General features: G+C 32.4%; 1 protein-coding gene across 1 annotated transcript; it reads right to left on the reverse strand.

The window, feature by feature from the left end:
• Positions 1 to 662: 662 nt before the first annotated feature.
• LOC148602791 (uncharacterized) lies at positions 663 to 16,641 on the reverse strand. The gene is made up of 8 exons (XM_088552752.1): positions 16,470 to 16,641; positions 12,031 to 12,109; positions 10,848 to 10,901; positions 9,700 to 9,770; positions 8,825 to 8,883; positions 7,610 to 7,721; positions 6,918 to 6,974; positions 663 to 6,563 (listed from the first exon to the last, which is right to left on the reverse strand). The coding sequence occupies exons 1-8, from the start codon at positions 16,572 to 16,574 to the stop codon at positions 6,423 to 6,425; spliced, it is 678 nt and encodes a 225-aa protein (XP_088408878.1). The 5' UTR covers positions 16,575 to 16,641; the 3' UTR covers positions 663 to 6,422.
• Positions 16,642 to 18,614: the final 1,973 nt, after the last annotated feature.

Here is an 18,614-nt window from a genome sequence, read left to right on the forward strand (position 1 = left end):
AAATTAAGAGACTGAGTCCCTTTCACTGAAGACAAAATACATTGTAACAAATTAAAATACCACTAAATATTTTGTGTTAATATGGTATGAAAGTCATTAGGGAAATAAACCTCTAAGGGTAGCCCCATTTATGTCTGATAAAATTCACTGCAGCAGTATCCCTTTTTTTCAATTTCTTGACTGAGTACAGTACTCCATAATTTCAAGTATGTTCATGACAAAAAGGGCCTTTATTATTTTTTCTCTGAAATACAATGAAAAGAGTAAGTAGGTTCACCCTCCATTGTTCAAATATCATTGGAAGGGGCAGACCCAGGATTTTTATGTAAAAAGGCTAAATGTGGCATACAACTAAAGGCCAAACAAAGTGAAGCAAGAACATTTTTTTTTTGGGGGGGGGTAGATTTCGTGATAAATCAATATTTTATTTTAATTATCGAAAAAATTCCCCAATTTTATGGGATGGATTGGGGCCATACACCTGGCACACATTTTCTTTGATCCACACATTTTTGGATAGCTAGTACATTCCCTCTAATAGAAATAAGATAAACAGATCTAGAGGGATATAAGAACATTGAACAGCATATCCTATATACTGCATAAAATACAGCCTTCCATTGAAAATTACTCATAAAAAGTATATACTTTTTTTATCAATCCTTTATTTCATATAAATACCAAACAAAACAGTTAAAACAATATTAAAATGCATTTTAATAACAAACAAAATCAATCTTCCATTATAAAGCAGTCATACATGGTCAGCACTCATTTCAACAAAGTTTACATAAAATTGAGTATATACCAACGTCATTTGTACATATACACAAATATTTAAAGGCAGTATATATTTCTCTATTGATATGTCAATATTTTCTGAAAGTTTTTCAATGATTGATAAAACCAGTAAAGAAAACACGATTTTTTAATGAAAAATCACTTGTCAACTAATTTTTTATTTAACCACAAACATGAACAAAGGGAGATAACTTCATTTTATACTGCACACTTCACCATGCACAACGACCACAAAAAAGTGTATCACAGATAACAAATTTACAATACTAATGTGGCAAAATATTAGAACAAAAAATATTCCAAGCTGTCATATAATTACGATAGTTAGAATGGTCTAATGGGAATTAGTTTGAAATACATACATAGTTAGAAATGTTATTTAAAACATAAAGTAAGATCACTGAATTTAACCCTGCTTATTTTTCAGTAGCAGCTGCAGATCAAGGGAAAAGGGGGTGAGTGGGGGGTGGGTGGGGGGTGGGGTCTTTTTTTGTTGAAAAATATTACTTTCCTACCAAACGTGGGCAAAAATGAACAACCAATAGTCTGGAATCTGTCTAAAAAAATTCTGGATTCACCCATAATATATATAACTTCTATATCAGATTAGTTATGTAGGTACCAAGTTTAAACAATTTCAAAATTACGTTTCAGGGATTTGTGGTATGTATTTGGGACAAAAGTTGGGAGATCATCCATTATTAAAATGTCTTCATCATCACAAAAAAAAAAAAATAAAAATAAAAAAAAAGGAAAATTAGAATTGATGTGCAGAAGTATCAGAATACATATTATATACACCTGAAAATACTGAGGTAATACTAAAAATTAGACATATCTAAAATTGTTGTTTTACATGTTTTTTATACTAATAGCCTATAACTTAAGTAAATTTGTTGGTACATGTAGGTACTAGTTATTTGTTTGGCCTTAATTCAAGACAAAAAAGTACTTAGCCTTAAAAGAAATTCAGGCAAAAAAAAAAAAAAGAAAAAAAAACTGTTCTACTCGAAAACTAAGAAAGGATGTTCTGGCCAACTTGAAGTTTTCCAAGAGTAGGTTGAAAAAAAAAACCAAACTTACAGTTTTTTAAGGGTTGGCTTACCCCTTTTGTACATAAATGCAGTTTTCACTTAAGTATTTTTAAACAGAATAAGTATTACAATAATTCCAAAGTTCTAATTCAGTTTTACTTCTGAAGTATATATAGATTCTTCGTCAGTAATGTGTGGATTAAATCATATCTCCACTCAAGATGGTAAAATGAAGATTCCTAACATGCATGGTCACATGTTGAAAATCTAAATTTAACCACCTCCAGTAGAGACATAATTTTAAAATAGGCATTAAATGAGAATTGGTTTCTCCCATGAAATCTGTAGAAATCTTGGAAAAGGAAAATGGCAGAAAAATGTTCACAGGAACTTAATCACCGCCTGGTGTACAAAAAATTATGTGAAATCCTAATCTATGGCTTAGAACGGGAGAAAATAAGATCTAAACTCTATTCAAGTATAAAAGAGTATATTTTTCACCTTATTGCAGAGTTTATTTTTTTTAGAGTAAAATGATTTTTTTCTAATACTACAATAAAACAACTGAACAATGCAAAATATAAAGTAATACATAAAAGTATGAGAATATAATCTAGGTCATCTTTTAAGTAGCACTCCAAATAAGAATCATGCAAAATGTGATTCTGATTGCTGGAGAACCTTCATATTTTTTTTGACATTTTGTTCATAATGTTATAGTAAACAGAGATAAATATGTGGCTTTTCATATAACCCTTGTTTTTAAGAGAAAAAATTTATATAGAATGTACTGTAAAATTAAAAATTAAGGGAGATAACTCTGTAAATGACACCAAATGTTGTCAGTTGTGAAATTTGAATATAGCAAAATATCAACTTGCTTTAAATAATTTCTACATCATAACAAACTCACAGAGGCCGTTTGTTATGATATTGAAAATAAAATAACCTGAATTGACATTTTGGGATATTCAACATTATGAAATCTATAATAACCTGAAGAAATGTCTCAGATTAATATAAAATTGTCCAGTTAAGGAAGTAGACATAAGGTAAGGGACACAACTCTTAGAAATCATTGGAACATTTGTATTCATCATTTTACATCAATATCATCTAAGCATCAAAGTAACTTGGATTTACTACATTTTATTTCAAATGAAAGCTTGATAGGCTTTAATGAAATTGATTATGATACAAACATATCACTAATTTCAAGAGTTATGTCCCTTACCCCTGGTCTATCTCCTTAACTACCCAAGGCATTTCACCAGGTCAAGGTCATTAAATCAAGGGAAGATCAATCTCATCTCCTGAAGTTAACTGTTTTACTGGCTATAATAAAATAAAATTTGAGATAATAAAGGTACAATTCATTGACCCCATAACACTTTGGAAAAAAGTTGTTAATATTCAATACAAGTCCATAACTGAATATTCCTTACCACTTAAATTATATGGGAAAACACTTTATGCACTTTAATGCCTGTCATTGTCATAGGTTTAAAAAAATCTATAAAAAAAAAAAAAACATTTGTTTTATTCTTAACAATGACCAAGATGCTTTACAGACAATTTAAAAAAAAAACAACATTGCTTCACTGAAAAAATAGAGTATTAAATTACAAATAAAAGAACAATCACATACAGTCAAGGATAGATGTGAATATTGCTGTATAACAGATATATGGAATGGCAGTCAAAAGCTAAGAGTGTGACAAGCTCCACGCAGCAACTGATCTTTGCTTTCTTTTTTAATATAAACCGCTGCAGACAAGTCTTTTGAACTTCTTGGGCGTAATTTAAATCATACCTTGTTTGACAGTGGGATAATATCACATAAAATCATTCACTTTTCCCGACTTGGCAAGATTCTTGAATTTTCTGAGAGGGCTGGCTGCAGCGTCTAGAGTGAAATTCGAATGTCAGGTTCTGTTTGGAGCTTGAGAGTTTGAGAATTTATACTCCGTCATGCACTTTATTTACATTTATTTTAAGTACTGACCAGGTAGGCCTGGGATAAATTTGAAAAAACAATAAAATCATTACAAATTTGAGTGAGCCAAAAAAATGTTTACTCAGCCATGGACAGAAAAAGAAATTATGATTCAATATTTCCACCATTACTTTATGATGTAGATTTCCAAATCAAAATTTTAACTCTGGATGCTTCTGAAAAAATAATCTAACTCAACATTAAATTCCAGCCTCCCCACTCCTCAAGAAGAAAATGATCTGTGCCAAAATGAAAAAGTCAATTCAATTTAATGAATTATCACATTACAGTAAAACCTGTCCAAATTGAACTGAGAGATTTGTTTGAGTGTTTGGTTTACAAAGTTCTATGAGTATTGAAACTTATTTGGAGGGATTCCATAAGATGTCTGTTTTAAACAGGATCAACAAGTATTGAAACTGATTAGGAGGGATTCAAGGAGATGTCTGGTCTACAGAGGATCAACAAGTATTGAAACTGATTTGAAGGGACTCCAGGAGATATCTGGTTTACACAGGTTCAATGAGTATTGAAACTGATTTGGAGGAACTCCAGAAGATGTCTGGTTTACACAGGTTCAATGAGTATTGAAACTGATTTGGAGGTACTCAAGGAGATGTCTGGTTTACAGAGGATCAACAAGTATTGAAACTGATTAGGAGGGACTCCATGAGATGTCTGGTTTACACAGGTTCCACAAGCATTGAAACTGATTTGAAGGGACTTCAGAAGACATCTGTTTAACACAGGTTCTAAGAGTATTGAAACTGATATGAAGGTGTCCATACGATTTCTGTTTTACACATGTTCTAAGAGTATTGAAACTGAGATGGAGGAACTCAAGGAGATGTCTGGTTTACACAGGTAACCAGTTTTTCCAGGATTCAGTTTACATACATTTCACTGTATTATAATTACTATTTTGTTCATCAAAAAGAAGAAAGAAAATAATTACTGCGATTTGGAAAGAAAAATGTAATTATATATTTCTCTTAAGTATATAATTGAGGTAATCAGCCATTAATGCCTCTAAAATGTTTACCCTTACAGTAAAAAAGGCTGTTCTAATATACTAGTACCTTCTACTGTGAAGGTATTATTGTTCGTAGGGTACTAATTTTCGTGGTTTTTGTGGGTTTTGTACACCACAGAAATTTGTTCCCAATGAAAAGGAACTTTTCCATTAGTTTGTATGATAGAGTTGTCAAATCCACGAATTCAAGAATCTGCCAACTAATCATTTTCCCTAAACCACCAATATTGGTACCCACGAATAAAAGTACTTTCACGGTATTTAGCATGTAGAGTCAAATTCACAGTACATGTGAACACATATTTCTTTGATGACACTCATAAAAAGCACATTTGACATGTTTTAATAATACAAAAACACTATTTGAGCACAATGTGCTTCAAACTGTTTTGTCTGGAAACTAAGGTTTTCAAAAAAACCAATGCACTGCTTGTGAACCCAATACAAGTTTAGCATGACCTTTCCCCTTTAAAAATTCTTGAGCTAAAAATGACATTCAACTTACCTTGAGTTTCCAATCGAATTCTTTACTTCAAACATTTTACCCTGAATTAAAATACTGAATAGTCATTTGCTACTAAAAAATTAAAAATAAATACTATGAGCAGGTGACATAAAAATCGCCTGCATTCATTAGGACTGAATATAAAGACCTTAAGTGGGATTATCTCCCCATGCTATCCCTGCATTCAGTTGGACTATAAATATACAGCCCTTCAATCAGATTATCTCCCCGTGATAATGAACTCCCTCCATGCACATCTACATATGATACCTATAACTTTATCGTATAAAGTTTAATCTAACTCTAAGGGTGGGGTTATACTTATAACAAATATAGAAGAAAAGAAAGACAAACAGACAGACGGACTGATGAACAGAATATACTCTTCACTTTGATAAAGAGTTTAATTACAGTCTGTTATCTTGTATGAAAAAGGGTGTGTAAGTCTCGTTCTAGTTTCATTTTCTTTACTGGAATTTCCCAGGTAGAATGTATTGAAAACCGAAGACCGATCTGTATTTTATTGTTTACTTCCGGGTACTCAAAACACTGTATAACAATGCAAAATCTTCTAGTTTATGTTTTTTCTTACTACATTTATCATGTAGAATTAGTTATTTGTCATTTTTATCAGTATTTTTTACACAGAAATATTTTTGCAATTAACACTGTACTCAACACTCTCTAAATGATAAGTATCTATGCTTTTGAATGGTAGACTAGGACCCATTCTCGTGAAATCACAGGGTCACATGATGAGACTTACATACCCTATAAGTATAATCCAAAGTTGTACCAATGGCAAAGATAGTATTGTTCAAGAGATAATTTATTTCACACATGAAACCTGTGAAATATTTACACTATCCTTAATTACATGTATAACAAACCATAGACCTGATATGGATGCATGAATGTCCATGAAAATAGCACAGAATGGACTTTGACTGACTTGAACAAATCTGGTACATATATATAACAAATAGTGACTTGATACATGTACCTGTAAATCAGTCAAAAGCATAACAATATGACAAAATTCTTATAACAAGATCATCTCCAGAATGACAGTTGAGGTTGTTGAGATCCTAAAGATTGCTCTTCCTGGTCTGCTAACACATCCCCCGTCACTGCTGCATGAATAAATGGGTCACTGTTGTAGGCATAGGCTGATTCTGGTCGACTATTCAAAGCCTGAAATAGCATCAGTATTTTCCAGCACTGCACCTGGACTAATTCTTACAATTATGGTATGTTTGTGTATAGCAAACAGAATGAAATCATTTCAAGTTATTTTGATGCTTACATGAGACTGATGTCTTCAAGTTAATACAATTTTTAGCAGTATTTTGTTGGGATTTAAAGCTTACTTTATCGTAATAAGGACAACAAAAATCCTGGCAACCCTTGCTGTGATCCTACATCATTTAGAAAATCAAATTGGTTACAGACATATTGATCAACCTTTGTATTTTGCACTTTTTGTTTCATTTACTAACTGTATTTTCCCTGGGCACAAAAAAAAAAAATTGAGTGTAAAAAACTCACCAATCGAATCCCTTGTCCTGGTCTTCTTCTTGCACTGTTGGCCTGGTTGCTAGGAATCTAAATATTAAATATAATGTATTTATACAATGTTTATCAATTATCAAGTAGAAATAATTATAAATTTAAACCTTATTGATGTATATATAAGCAATTGTTTTCTTGGGTTTAATTTGCAACATGCCAGTAAAAGTTTAGTGTGTGTATGCAAATTCAACTGCCAGAAACAAAATGATTCAGTAATGAAAAGAAAGGCATACTTCTTGAAGTTAAAACAGAATAACTCCCATAAAATTTGAGGGGTCAAAATTTAATTCCCCGGTACATTGCTTAAGAACATATTGACGTTTTCAAAGAGAATACATTTCAAAAGTTAAAGTCATTTGTTTAAGAGAAGAAAACAGATTAATATTGACCTTCCAGTCATTTTTTTATCAGCAAAGACCGTGTAACCTGCATTTAAGCCTTAACTAAATATGTATATATATATCAAATGCAAAAATAGGGCATTAATGGACAATAAATGATACCATGCCATGTAATGGTAAAAAAAGGGGGATGAGAAAATGTTCAAAATGGCCTAACTTGAAAACTATATATTGGAGCATTGGTATTGTTATAAACTTTGTTTTCAAGAAACGATTTCACCAAATTCACCATGATAAGAGTCAACAACAAATAGAATAAACTGGTACCTTTTTAATCACCCCTTTGTCAACCAGTTCCCATTTATGTGTCCTCTGTAACCTCAGAGCAGCAAAGTGTGGCCATATTTTATCTGAAGCTGATGCAAAATCTTTTGGTGTTCTACAAAAATAAAGAAAAAGACAGTTTGTTTCCCTTTGAGAAGAAAGAATGCTACTTCTGAAATTAAAAGGTATATATTGTATTATGAAAATGCAAACACAAGTGTAATTATTAATAAAAATACCAAACATTTTGATCGAAAATCATTCCATTTTTAGAATATATTATTTGAATTCATTGAGAAACACATTTTATTCTTTCCCCAAAATATTGACTGAAGATTATAAATGATCCTTGCTGATTTATATGGGTGATCTTGAGTTAATTTGTCATTTACATTCCAGTATCAACAGTGAAATATTTTTCCCTAGGAAAAAGACTTTTTTTGTTTACATGGGTTTAGATAGTTTTCACTATTATTGGTTTAGACTGTATGTGACCTCTTTGGAGTTTTAAGTAGTATTCCAGCTAAGAATCATGCAAATTTTGTTTTATGTGATACACTCCTAAAAAGGCTACACATTTTTATTTTTGTCATCAAATTCCTTTACATGCATATATGATGAAATGTATAATTATTCATTCCAATCTGTCTGCTCTTCGGAGAAAATTCACAATGAAAATCCAATGGTTTCTACTGTATTTTAGTGTCATTCACAGAGTTATCTCCCTTTATTTTGAATTACACAGTACATTCTCTATATAACTGATATCTGTTTTGAACAGGGGTTATATTAAAAACACATGTTAATTTCTGTTTACTATAAAGTCTTATACAAAATATCAAAAATAAAAATATGTTGGCTTTCCAACCATGAATCACATTTTGCATGATTCTTAGCTGGAGTACTACATTAACAACTGACACATTCTGGATTATGGTCATACCTTTTAACCTTTGGACATTTTCCCTAATTGACACTATCTCATGTGGGAGGTTTTAATATTAAAGCAATTTTTTTTATTAAAAAATTCAATTATTTAGTATTTTTCACAGAATTATATTAATTTTAGCCAACAACTTCCCATCAATCTTAAATGTTTATTTGGAAGATTTTAGTAGTGGAAGTCTCCCCCTCATGTGGGAGAGTTAACAGCAATAACAGGTATGATTATGGTTAAGTGAAATGCAGCGTTCCATTTATAAGTATCACTTTACTAACCTGCCTTCTGAATCTGGAAGTTCTGGTTCAGCTCCTGACTCTAATAACATCATAACTATCTGAAAATATGACATAAATGGAACATTATTTGATACCCCGTCACACAATGGTGAAAATGGCAAAATGTTTTATGGCACTAAACACAAGTTCCATGCACTTGTTAAATCTAGGCATTCTTCAGCACTCCTGATCATATTTTGGTTATTCACTCTTTCCAATTAATTATCCTATCATTATACATGACCACAAATTATATACATTTAAAACAGAAATGAATGACATTTCTGCATTTTAAATTTTATTTTGGAGATATCATGGAAGTTTTTTTCCAGCATGATTCATCCACTGCCAGACTCTTACAGAGAATAGCACTTTACATCTCTGATGTCAAAAGGTGGGACATAAAAGTACATATATCAATTCCCTGCTTTAATAGCACATATTTTTTTTTAATTTCATATAAGTACAAGTATATGTAAGAATAAGGCATAATAACTATGAAAAAAAAAAGTGAAGCATGCATGTAAACATTACATCATCTGACATTATAATTTCAGTAAAACAAGAGTTACCTGCCCTTGAAATGCTCATATGCAGTCAAATAACACATCAAAGTGATGGGTCATTTCATAACATGTTTCACCCACTGCCTGATTCTTACACATACTAATAGACTGATACTTACTAAAAGTCTACATTGAAACATTTTAATCAAGCTCTTTCACTTAAATAAATATTTTTTTAATGTTCCATTCTTAAACCTGTGTAAGGTTCTTTAAAATCAATGCATTGCAAATCAAAATCAAAATTACAAATTTCAGCAACTATTCCTTTTAAAACACAATGGAAAACAAAGCACTTTTTCTCCAACTTACCGGACCATGTTCTTGAAAGCATGCAGCATGTAAAGGTGTCCACATGGTTCCTTTGTTTTGACAGTTGGGAGCTGAAATACAAACAATAAAGAAACACTGACACAACATGACATGTTCTACATAAATATTATTTTACCTGTAATTACCAAATGCTTTTATGTAGAATGATATTAGGGAGATAGATGGACAAAGTCAGTCCTGGTGGACAGTGGTGAACTGTTAAATTCTGATACAAGAGACCCGCTGACTGGCCAAAGGTGGCCCACTTCAGTTATTTCAAGTGTTTTATATATAACGGTAATCAACCAAACTCTTCCAGCATAAAGGGGGGAGGAGGGGGTACTTGACCCAAGGCTCCAATCATTTGTCTATGATAGATTGCCTTTAAATTGTTCATCGATCTCCCAATTACCTGCCCTAACAAGAAACTGTTGTAATTACCAAATAAAATAACTCAATTAAAAAATGATTGCCCTTCCTTTAGCAAATTCTTTATTAAAACACATTGGGAAGGCAAATGAAAGGGTCCACGGAATTGACACTTTAATTAAACACAAAATGCCTTTAAATGGTAAGCCCAAGTGATAGAAGGAACTTAACACCTGAAGTAGTAGCGGCTGCTGTATCAACAACATTAAGTATCAGTCTTTGTAAAAATCAGACAGGAAGTGATTCATCATGTCAAAAACCCACCAAATACACTTTTATTTTTAATTCAGTATAGACCATAAAACCGGTCTTAGTTAGTCATTTGGTTGTGGCAATTTAGAGACAAATATTGTGTATAAAACTGGCACTTTGAAAGAGATATAGTTCTTAATTTGATTTGATTAAAGTGGGAGATTAATGTTTCCTCAAAAATGCAGATCTGAATACAGGAAGGACTATGATCACATTAAAATAAAGCATATGTAGTCCTCAAAAGCATCATTTGTTCAGTGGGTTTTTGCACAACATGAATCACCTCTACCATAGGCAGTACCTGAATTTTATATGGACTGGTACCGGTACTTAAGAAAATATAAGACTAGGTAACAATCATACCCTTTGATGTCTGGGTGAAATTCTTGGTCTTAAAATTTTTACCAGTTTATAATGTTTACATTTTGAGATGATCTTGTCATATACTTACTAATAAATGTACTTACAAATCTGCTTTGATAGAATGTCTTGTACAACATCTTTCATTCCCCAGAAACATGCTGAAAAACAAACCGGTACAAATTGATTCTGTACCCAAAGGCACATAACTCATACATATTAATCACTGTCAAAGAATTATTTGATTTTAGGTACTTTTTTTATGGTTTGATCATAAATCCAAACTGTGTTCATTTATAGTGAATTAGTAAAACTTTGACATGCAAGTGTATTAAGTCTTTTTCACAGTTTTATCAATTATTTTAAGCGACTATGTATTGCTTATTTCTTGATGCTGTGATAGTGTAATTGTTCATGGGGTACCAATTTTCATGGTTTTCGTAGGTAGGCCAAACCACAAAATTTGGTTCCCAACCAAAAGGAAATTTCCATTTATGTGTGTACTGTAAACCTAAAAACCATGAATTCAAGAATCCTTGAACTTGCGTTTCTTTTCTAATCAATGAAATTTGGCATCCACGAACTAAAGTACTTTTACAGTATATCTTATTATAATAAGATACATAATATATATAATATATACATGTATATAAAAATGTTCTAGTGACAATAAGAAAGCAATAGAACTGATTTATTATGACTGATGGAAAACAAATTATCTACTCAATATGTGTAGTCTTCAATAAGTGATATAACTTAAATCACTCTAAGTCTGTTCGTACCCCCCTTTTCTATCAATCCATACCTTACATATCGGTGACTCTGTAGAACTTCCACAATACTGCAATAAACCTTGATCTTCTCTGTCTAGACACTTTTCACTACACCTAGTCTCTACCTATCCCCTTTTTTATCTGTCCATACCTTTATATAGTTGACTCTGTAGAGATTTGTGTACTACAGCCCTGAACCATGATATTCTTTGTCTGGGCTCCCCCCTTATCACAACACCTAGTCTGTACCAACCCCCCTATTTTTGTCTATCTATACATATATACAGTTGATTCTGTAGAACTTCCATACTACTGCCCAGAACCTTGATGTTCTCTGTCTAGACTCCCCTGTTTTCAACACACCTAGTCTGTCCCTACCCTCTTTTCTTATCTGTCTATACCTATATACAGTTGACTTGTAATTACTACAGCCCTGAATCTTGATATTCTTTGTCTAGACTCCCCTCTTTTCACCACACCTAGTCTGCACCAACCCCCCTTTTTCATTTATCCATACCTATATACAGTTGACTCTGTAGGACCTCTGTACTACTGCCCTGAACTTTGATGTTCTCAGTCAAAAAGTTCTCTACAAGCTACAAAACCAAAACAAAAACAAATCCTAATAAATTAATTAATCAACTTTATACATGTACATTCATTAAAAAAAAAAACAAGTATAAATATGGTGTTATATATGTACCACACTATTTAAATTTGTATTGGAGTATCAGTGTATGCCCCTTCAATAACAGAAAATAAAACAAAGATAAAACAAACAAAAAAAACATCTTTTGTTACTATCACAATCCACACAAATGACTTAATCCTTATCCAAACAGACAGATGAAAATAATAAATCAATATTAAGCTTATTACAAGAACAGTCATAAATTATTAACAACATTCATATTAAGTACCAGTCTTAATAAAAATTAGACAGGAGGTGATTCATGCATGTCAAAAATCCACCAAATTCACTTTAATTTCTAATTCAGTACTGGTTATAGACACACCAGTCTTTGTTTGTCATTTGGTTGTTGCATTTCATAGATAAAAATTGTATAAATTGTGTATGAAATTGGCACTTTAGGAGAGTTATTGTTCTTGACTTGGTCTGATTTGGTTTGATTTGGTTGATTTAAGTGGGAGATGAATGTATGTTTTTTTTTTTTTAAATACAGATCTGAATGCAGAAAGGAATGTAATTATATAAAAATATAGCATATGTAGACCTCAAAAACACAATTTGTTCAGTGGGTTTTTCTATACCATGAATCATCTCTACCATAGCCAATGTCTGAATTTTATATGGACTTGTACTTAAAACAACAGAATCATGGACATCATTCAGTGACTTCACAGACCCTCAAACAGTGTATCATATAAATTCAAACTTTCAATGCATTACTCATTCAAGATATCAATATTGATTTAAAACAAGAAATTTGTATGACATATTTTTCTTCTGAGATAGAAGTAATAGAACATATCAAATTCACACTATGACACAATAATAAAAATTCCATGAATGATTATATTCAAATTAAACATGATTTGATCTCAATCCATGACACAAATCTCTTGCTCAATATTTTCAATGATGAATGGTTAAACAGACATTAATGATTAAAGTCAGATAAAAAATTAAAATTCTATCTAACTTTCTCAGTTGTAGAATTCTAAGACAGCATCTAATAGTGCAAATGTAACGCTAAATCAAAATATCCTATTACATGTACTAGTTTGTTTGATTAATATCATAGCATTATGTGGTTCAATGGGGTACCTTGAGGACCTACCCCTTAATACAACAAAAGTTTTAACTGGAAACCCCTGAGGCCAGTCACCAGCAACCTTCCCACCAATCTGTCTTGAAATATCTGGTTCTGCAACAGTGCCACTGAACATCTAATTCAAGCTTTATCAATGCTTAGAAAAGCTTTAAAGTTTAGTGCCAACAAAATACTACAAACAAATGCATTACTACATAAATATGAATGGTTAAACTTTCAATTTATTCCTGTGATATAGGTCGTTTTGTTGATAAGAAGAGGACAATCTTGTAGTCAACATCAGACTAAAACTCAGTTGGTTCATGCTGTATATAAAAAATGCCCAACTAACTTGCTTAATAATGAAAGAATCTAAGTCATTTAATTTTTTGAGGCCTAAAAAATGTGTGTGTTCTGTAAAACAATTTAAAAAAACAAGATGTTACATGCTATGTCATGCAAAGAATACCCCCGCTCTTCAATTTACATCAAACCTGAAAACGGGGAAACATGGTACAAATCATGATGCAAAAACAACACACAAAATACCTAAGCATTTTCTTCAATAGAAACTAAGAAATCTGTTACAAATTTTCATTACGCACCACCTAAAATTACTAAGTAGATTGGTAAACAAGAAGTAGAATAGCGAGGAACCTGAAAAGAGGAGACACTGTACAAGTCATCATCCAAAAGCAATACACCAAATATCTAAGCATTGCCTCTAATAGAAACAGATAAATCTGCCACAGAAAAGTGTGCGTGACAGACAGACAGACAGACAAGGTGATTTTAATATGGCCACCAGTCCACACTCTAAGGAGTAGGGTTATAACGACTAGTGTTACAGTGTATATAATAGATCTCACAGAGTGGATTACTTATTCATTGGTATCTTCTTAATTTGTACTTACATGTATGTGGACATTTAAGGAGGTTAACCTATAGTAAGGGACACAACAATTATAAATCACTGAAATGTTTGTATTCAGCATTTGATACCAATCTCATGTAAACATAAAATTACTTGGATTGATTTTATTCTGTTTCAAATAAAAGCTTGATAGGCTTTGGTGAAATTGAATATAACATAAATATATCACTGATTTGAAGAATTATGTCCCTTACCCTAGGTCTACCTCCTTAAACAATAAAATCAAGACGGTTATTATTATCACTTGCTCCAGGTAAAACTGTATGTGATATTTTCTGTCCCCATATTCCAAAACTGCTGTTTTCCGTATTTTTCTTGTTCCCATACTTTTTGAGTTACAGATTACACAAAGTATGTACCCTAAGCATCGAAACAGGCAAACAGATGGACAAACAGACACACAAATTGAGTCACACAACTAGACCTGGTTTCATTGTTGGTAACACAAGTAAAAAAGCATATACATGTTTGTAACAATACGTTTGGTATTCTGAGGAAGAATGTGAAAAAAAAAACACGTTTGTATTGTACTTAGTTATAAGACATGTCAGTAAAGAATATAATGCAAGATAGGATCATCCAAGGTGCAGACAACAAAATATCATGAGGCACTAAAGGGGTCAGTTTAATAACAAAAAAATTCAGCAATATATGTAATTTATATGAAAACTACATTTGAATATCACATTCTATATCAATCATGTTGAAGTCTTTAAGAATATAAAATATTTCAATTGAATTTCCTATTGTTTGATGTGCAATAAAAATTGATTCCCCCTTTTGGTCCCCATGAAATTTTCATACTACATAAAACATGTAGACATCCAAATACCAAACCTTAAAATCTTCATGACTCAATGTGTAATGCTGACAAAATAATGAAACTTTGCTTAAGCAAGAAATACATGTAATCAATCAAAATATTATCATGCTTTGTACAATAGAATATATTGAAACAGGAAACATTGAATATATTGTGCAATGTTATATACTTATGAACTGCAAAAAAAATAGAAAAAAATTATTAGTATCTGTATTTGGTATACATTTTTTTCTGCCAGTATTAAAGAAATAGATCAATTATTAAAATGAATAAATTCTTCTGTTGCTTTTAATAGTTTGTGGTACAATAAAGTAAACTGTATCACTGGTATTCCTTTTTTTATTGTATTCAACTATCTGAATCTTCCCATAGCCCAACAAAAACAAGTACTTGAAGTAGGGTTACTGGGTTACAGTTTTTCCTAACAAATTTTTTGGGCCCCTCTCCAATTTTTGTTAGCATGCTGTATGCATGGACAATATCTTATAGTGACGTTAATGAAAAAATATTTAAATGGTATGATCAAACTAAAAATCGGTAAATAAAAAAGTTCCCATTTTTTTAAGAAGGCATTTATATGGGGCCTACATATCATACAAAATAAGAACACAGAAATATATTACTGTGGCCCCAAATTGACATTTACATGCACATTTTTGATTATGCGCCACATTTTTTTTTTAACTAAATTTGCATTTGAAGGCTTTTTGGAGGGTTTACATATTGTCACCAAGCTCATCCTTGTTGATCTCTAGACTTCAGCAGAAATATAAAACATTTGACTTGATTCACAGAATATTGATGAAATCAAAAGTGAATTTTTCAACATAAACATTTATGTAATTACAAGGCAGAATCAGTCACTTCCACATGTATTTGATTTGGTTATTTCTAATTGACGTAATTTATTCAGATACAAAAATAATTTGTATAATGTTTTTTTTCCATAGAAAATAAGATGTTACCTTCTTCTTTTAATTACTTGTAAATTTGTAATGAGTTGTTTTAGACAATTCTGGAAAAACAAGCCACAAGTAACTCATATTATGACAACTCTGGCTCTAAAGTAAATTTTGTCAATTAAACTAATTTCAAATGTAAATAAGCAGACAACTTCTATGAATTGAGGATCAGGAATGTGTGGTCTGTTGTGCTGAGGAACTAACCTCTGGATTCAACAGTGAGGAAGTTGCAGCTGGGTTAGTGGTAAGTAGATGTAATTTAGACACCTTACAAAATTGAGAGTTGTTTGGATTCATTTTAAATGACAGTTTTTTTTTTATTCTATATTATAGGTCCATTTGATTCAGCCATGCAATATCAGAAAGAGAATGGCTAAGCTCAGGCAACATACATGTACATGTGCCAAATTATGTCAATGATACTGAGGACTGGTAGTGGTAAAAGACTAAAAGTGATGATACCTTGTCGTCTCCTTGTTGGGCAAGAGTGGAAAGCTGTTCTAATGGAACTTGGGCTGTTCTGAGATGATTCTGCAAATCTTTGAGAACAGTATAATCTTCTGCCATTTCGCAGAAGGGTGTTTGATGAGGAAGTTTCCCCAGTAAAGAAAATGTTGTCTGTTGTCAATGTCAATATCAGTTGTGCACTTGGAAAATACTAAATTTTCCAATGTCGGATAGGAACAAACTTCCGTACATTTCAACTAGGGATAGTTCAGTTTAAACATATTTTATTGCTAAAATTTACAGGCAATTGGATTGGACATAAGTTAAACCAACTTACAAAGGTCCTTTCCACATAATTAATTACAGATATTTTGTGATCATTCCAACCATTTCTAGATTCAAACAAGCAAACCGATTTGAAATATATAATATAATAAAAACTAAGAATGATTCGTCACATCGCAAATGATGAACCAAAACTTTCAGATAGAAGAACGAAGGGTGAGGAATTTGCCAGAACATTTACATGAGAAGTTTAATGTTGGGCGCAAAATTATGCGTTTGCAATGAATACTGTTTAGAACATTGCCTGAAGTTTGTGACCCTAAATTGTAAGTAAGCAAAACCAAATATTGGCAATGATGAGAATGTCGAATCTTTGCCCCCAAATTTAGGTCCTTCATTAATAACTGAAATAATAGTTAATAATTAAATTTTAACTACTGGAAGTATCAAATATCAACTGAAAAATCTGTTAAAAGTTACTAAGAAATATGTAAAAAGTATTTAAGGGGCACCGCTTTAGCTTATATATCTGGTTCATTTTAGGAAAACATTTTCAGGCATATATTAGTAGCCAATATATATATAGAAAGGACTGAAAAATTCCCAGCGATGTTAGAACTGTCAAATTTGCGTTGCAAATTTTTGGACGTTCCCTCCGCGGGACTCCAACTCCTGCGACGTCTATGGCAACACCGCTTGCACGAAGTCGAGCGCCCTAGACCACTCGGCCAGCCAGGCTATATAAAAATATAGCTTTCGCTGCCCGGGTCATTCGTCCTCGTAGGATTAATCTAGGGCTGTAACTTAGTACACGATGTATGGTAGTACGGGACAGTTCATTTAGATGTTATTATGTAGGACAGAAGATCAAATTAATGATGCATGTGACAACAAATCAATATTATATAAAAAAACTTTTGTTTCCGCGGAGGGAACGACCAAAAATTTGCATCACAAATTTGACAGTTCTAGCATCGTTGGGAATTTTTCAGACCTTTCTATACGTTTACATATCTTCCCTGTATCAATTTGATCCGATGGGGCAGTGTAGTGAAAATTTTGCCAATTATATACTTTATTATAGTGTGTTAACATCTTTATCGGTATCGTTGTACAATCCTTTAGACTTATATAATTATTTTTGTTTGTGCTTCATCGTCATGACTGGACGATCCGATACCCATTAAGTTTGCTGGTTGGCAGATTCCTTTAGACTTTATATATATATATATATATATATATATGTGTGTGTGTGTGTGTGTGTGTGTGTGTGTGTGTTGGTTTTTGTCAATTTTTAGCTAGTAATTCGACCAAACACCCCGTGCAGGTCCGGGTGTTAAAAGAAAAGGCCTGCAGCAGCGCTAAGCTTGTCGTAAAAGGCGACTAAATAGTGCTCAGAAACCTAGCCGGGGGTTAGGCGCTCTGCCCACAGAGCAACTGGGATGTGTGCCCCAGGTGGTGGAATGGGGTACCCCTGGCCTGTTACATGCTGGGGTTGTCAGGCTATAATACGGAAAACCTGACCGCAAACCATAGTGGTGCACCGTGTTGGGAAAGATGCCACGTTCCTCGCACGTTAAAGAACCCTGCTGTCGTATTCGATAGGAGTAGGAACCTTTGCGCTCCGCCACAGGAGGCTAAATTGCCCGACTTTACCCATCCCTCCCTTTTTCTAGTGGCAATCAAAATTTGTTAACCCTACTGTCCTTGTGTCCCATCCCGTTTTTCATTTCATCATTTCATGTTCATTTTATCATCCGTTTCATGTTCATCGTCTGAATATAGCTGAAATATTGCTGCTCGGACGTTAAACCCCAACAATCAATCAATCAATAATTCGACCAAACTGTATGGTGTGACTATTTTTACCACAGC

Source organism: Perna viridis, chromosome 11 (genome assembly GCF_037379345.1).
Source record: "Perna viridis isolate PV_CMFRI_1.1 ecotype Kerala chromosome 11, ASM3737934v1, whole genome shotgun sequence".
NCBI lineage: Eukaryota > Metazoa > Mollusca > Bivalvia > Mytilida > Mytilidae > Perna > Perna viridis.

Excerpts from the sequence above, each read along its gene's own strand:
- LOC148602791 (XM_088552752.1), bottom strand. The coding sequence starts at position 16,574 with ATGGCAGAAGATTATACTGTTCTCAAAGATTTGCAGAATCATCTCAGA. Across the intron at positions 9,771-10,847 it reads CATTCTATCAAAGCAGATTT|CTCCCAACTGTCAAAACAAA; the intron begins GTAAGTACATTT and ends TTTGTATTTCAG. Across the intron at positions 6,564-6,917 it reads CAGGACAAGGGATTCGATTG|GCTTTGAATAGTCGACCAGA; the intron begins GTGAGTTTTTTA and ends ATGCTATTTCAG.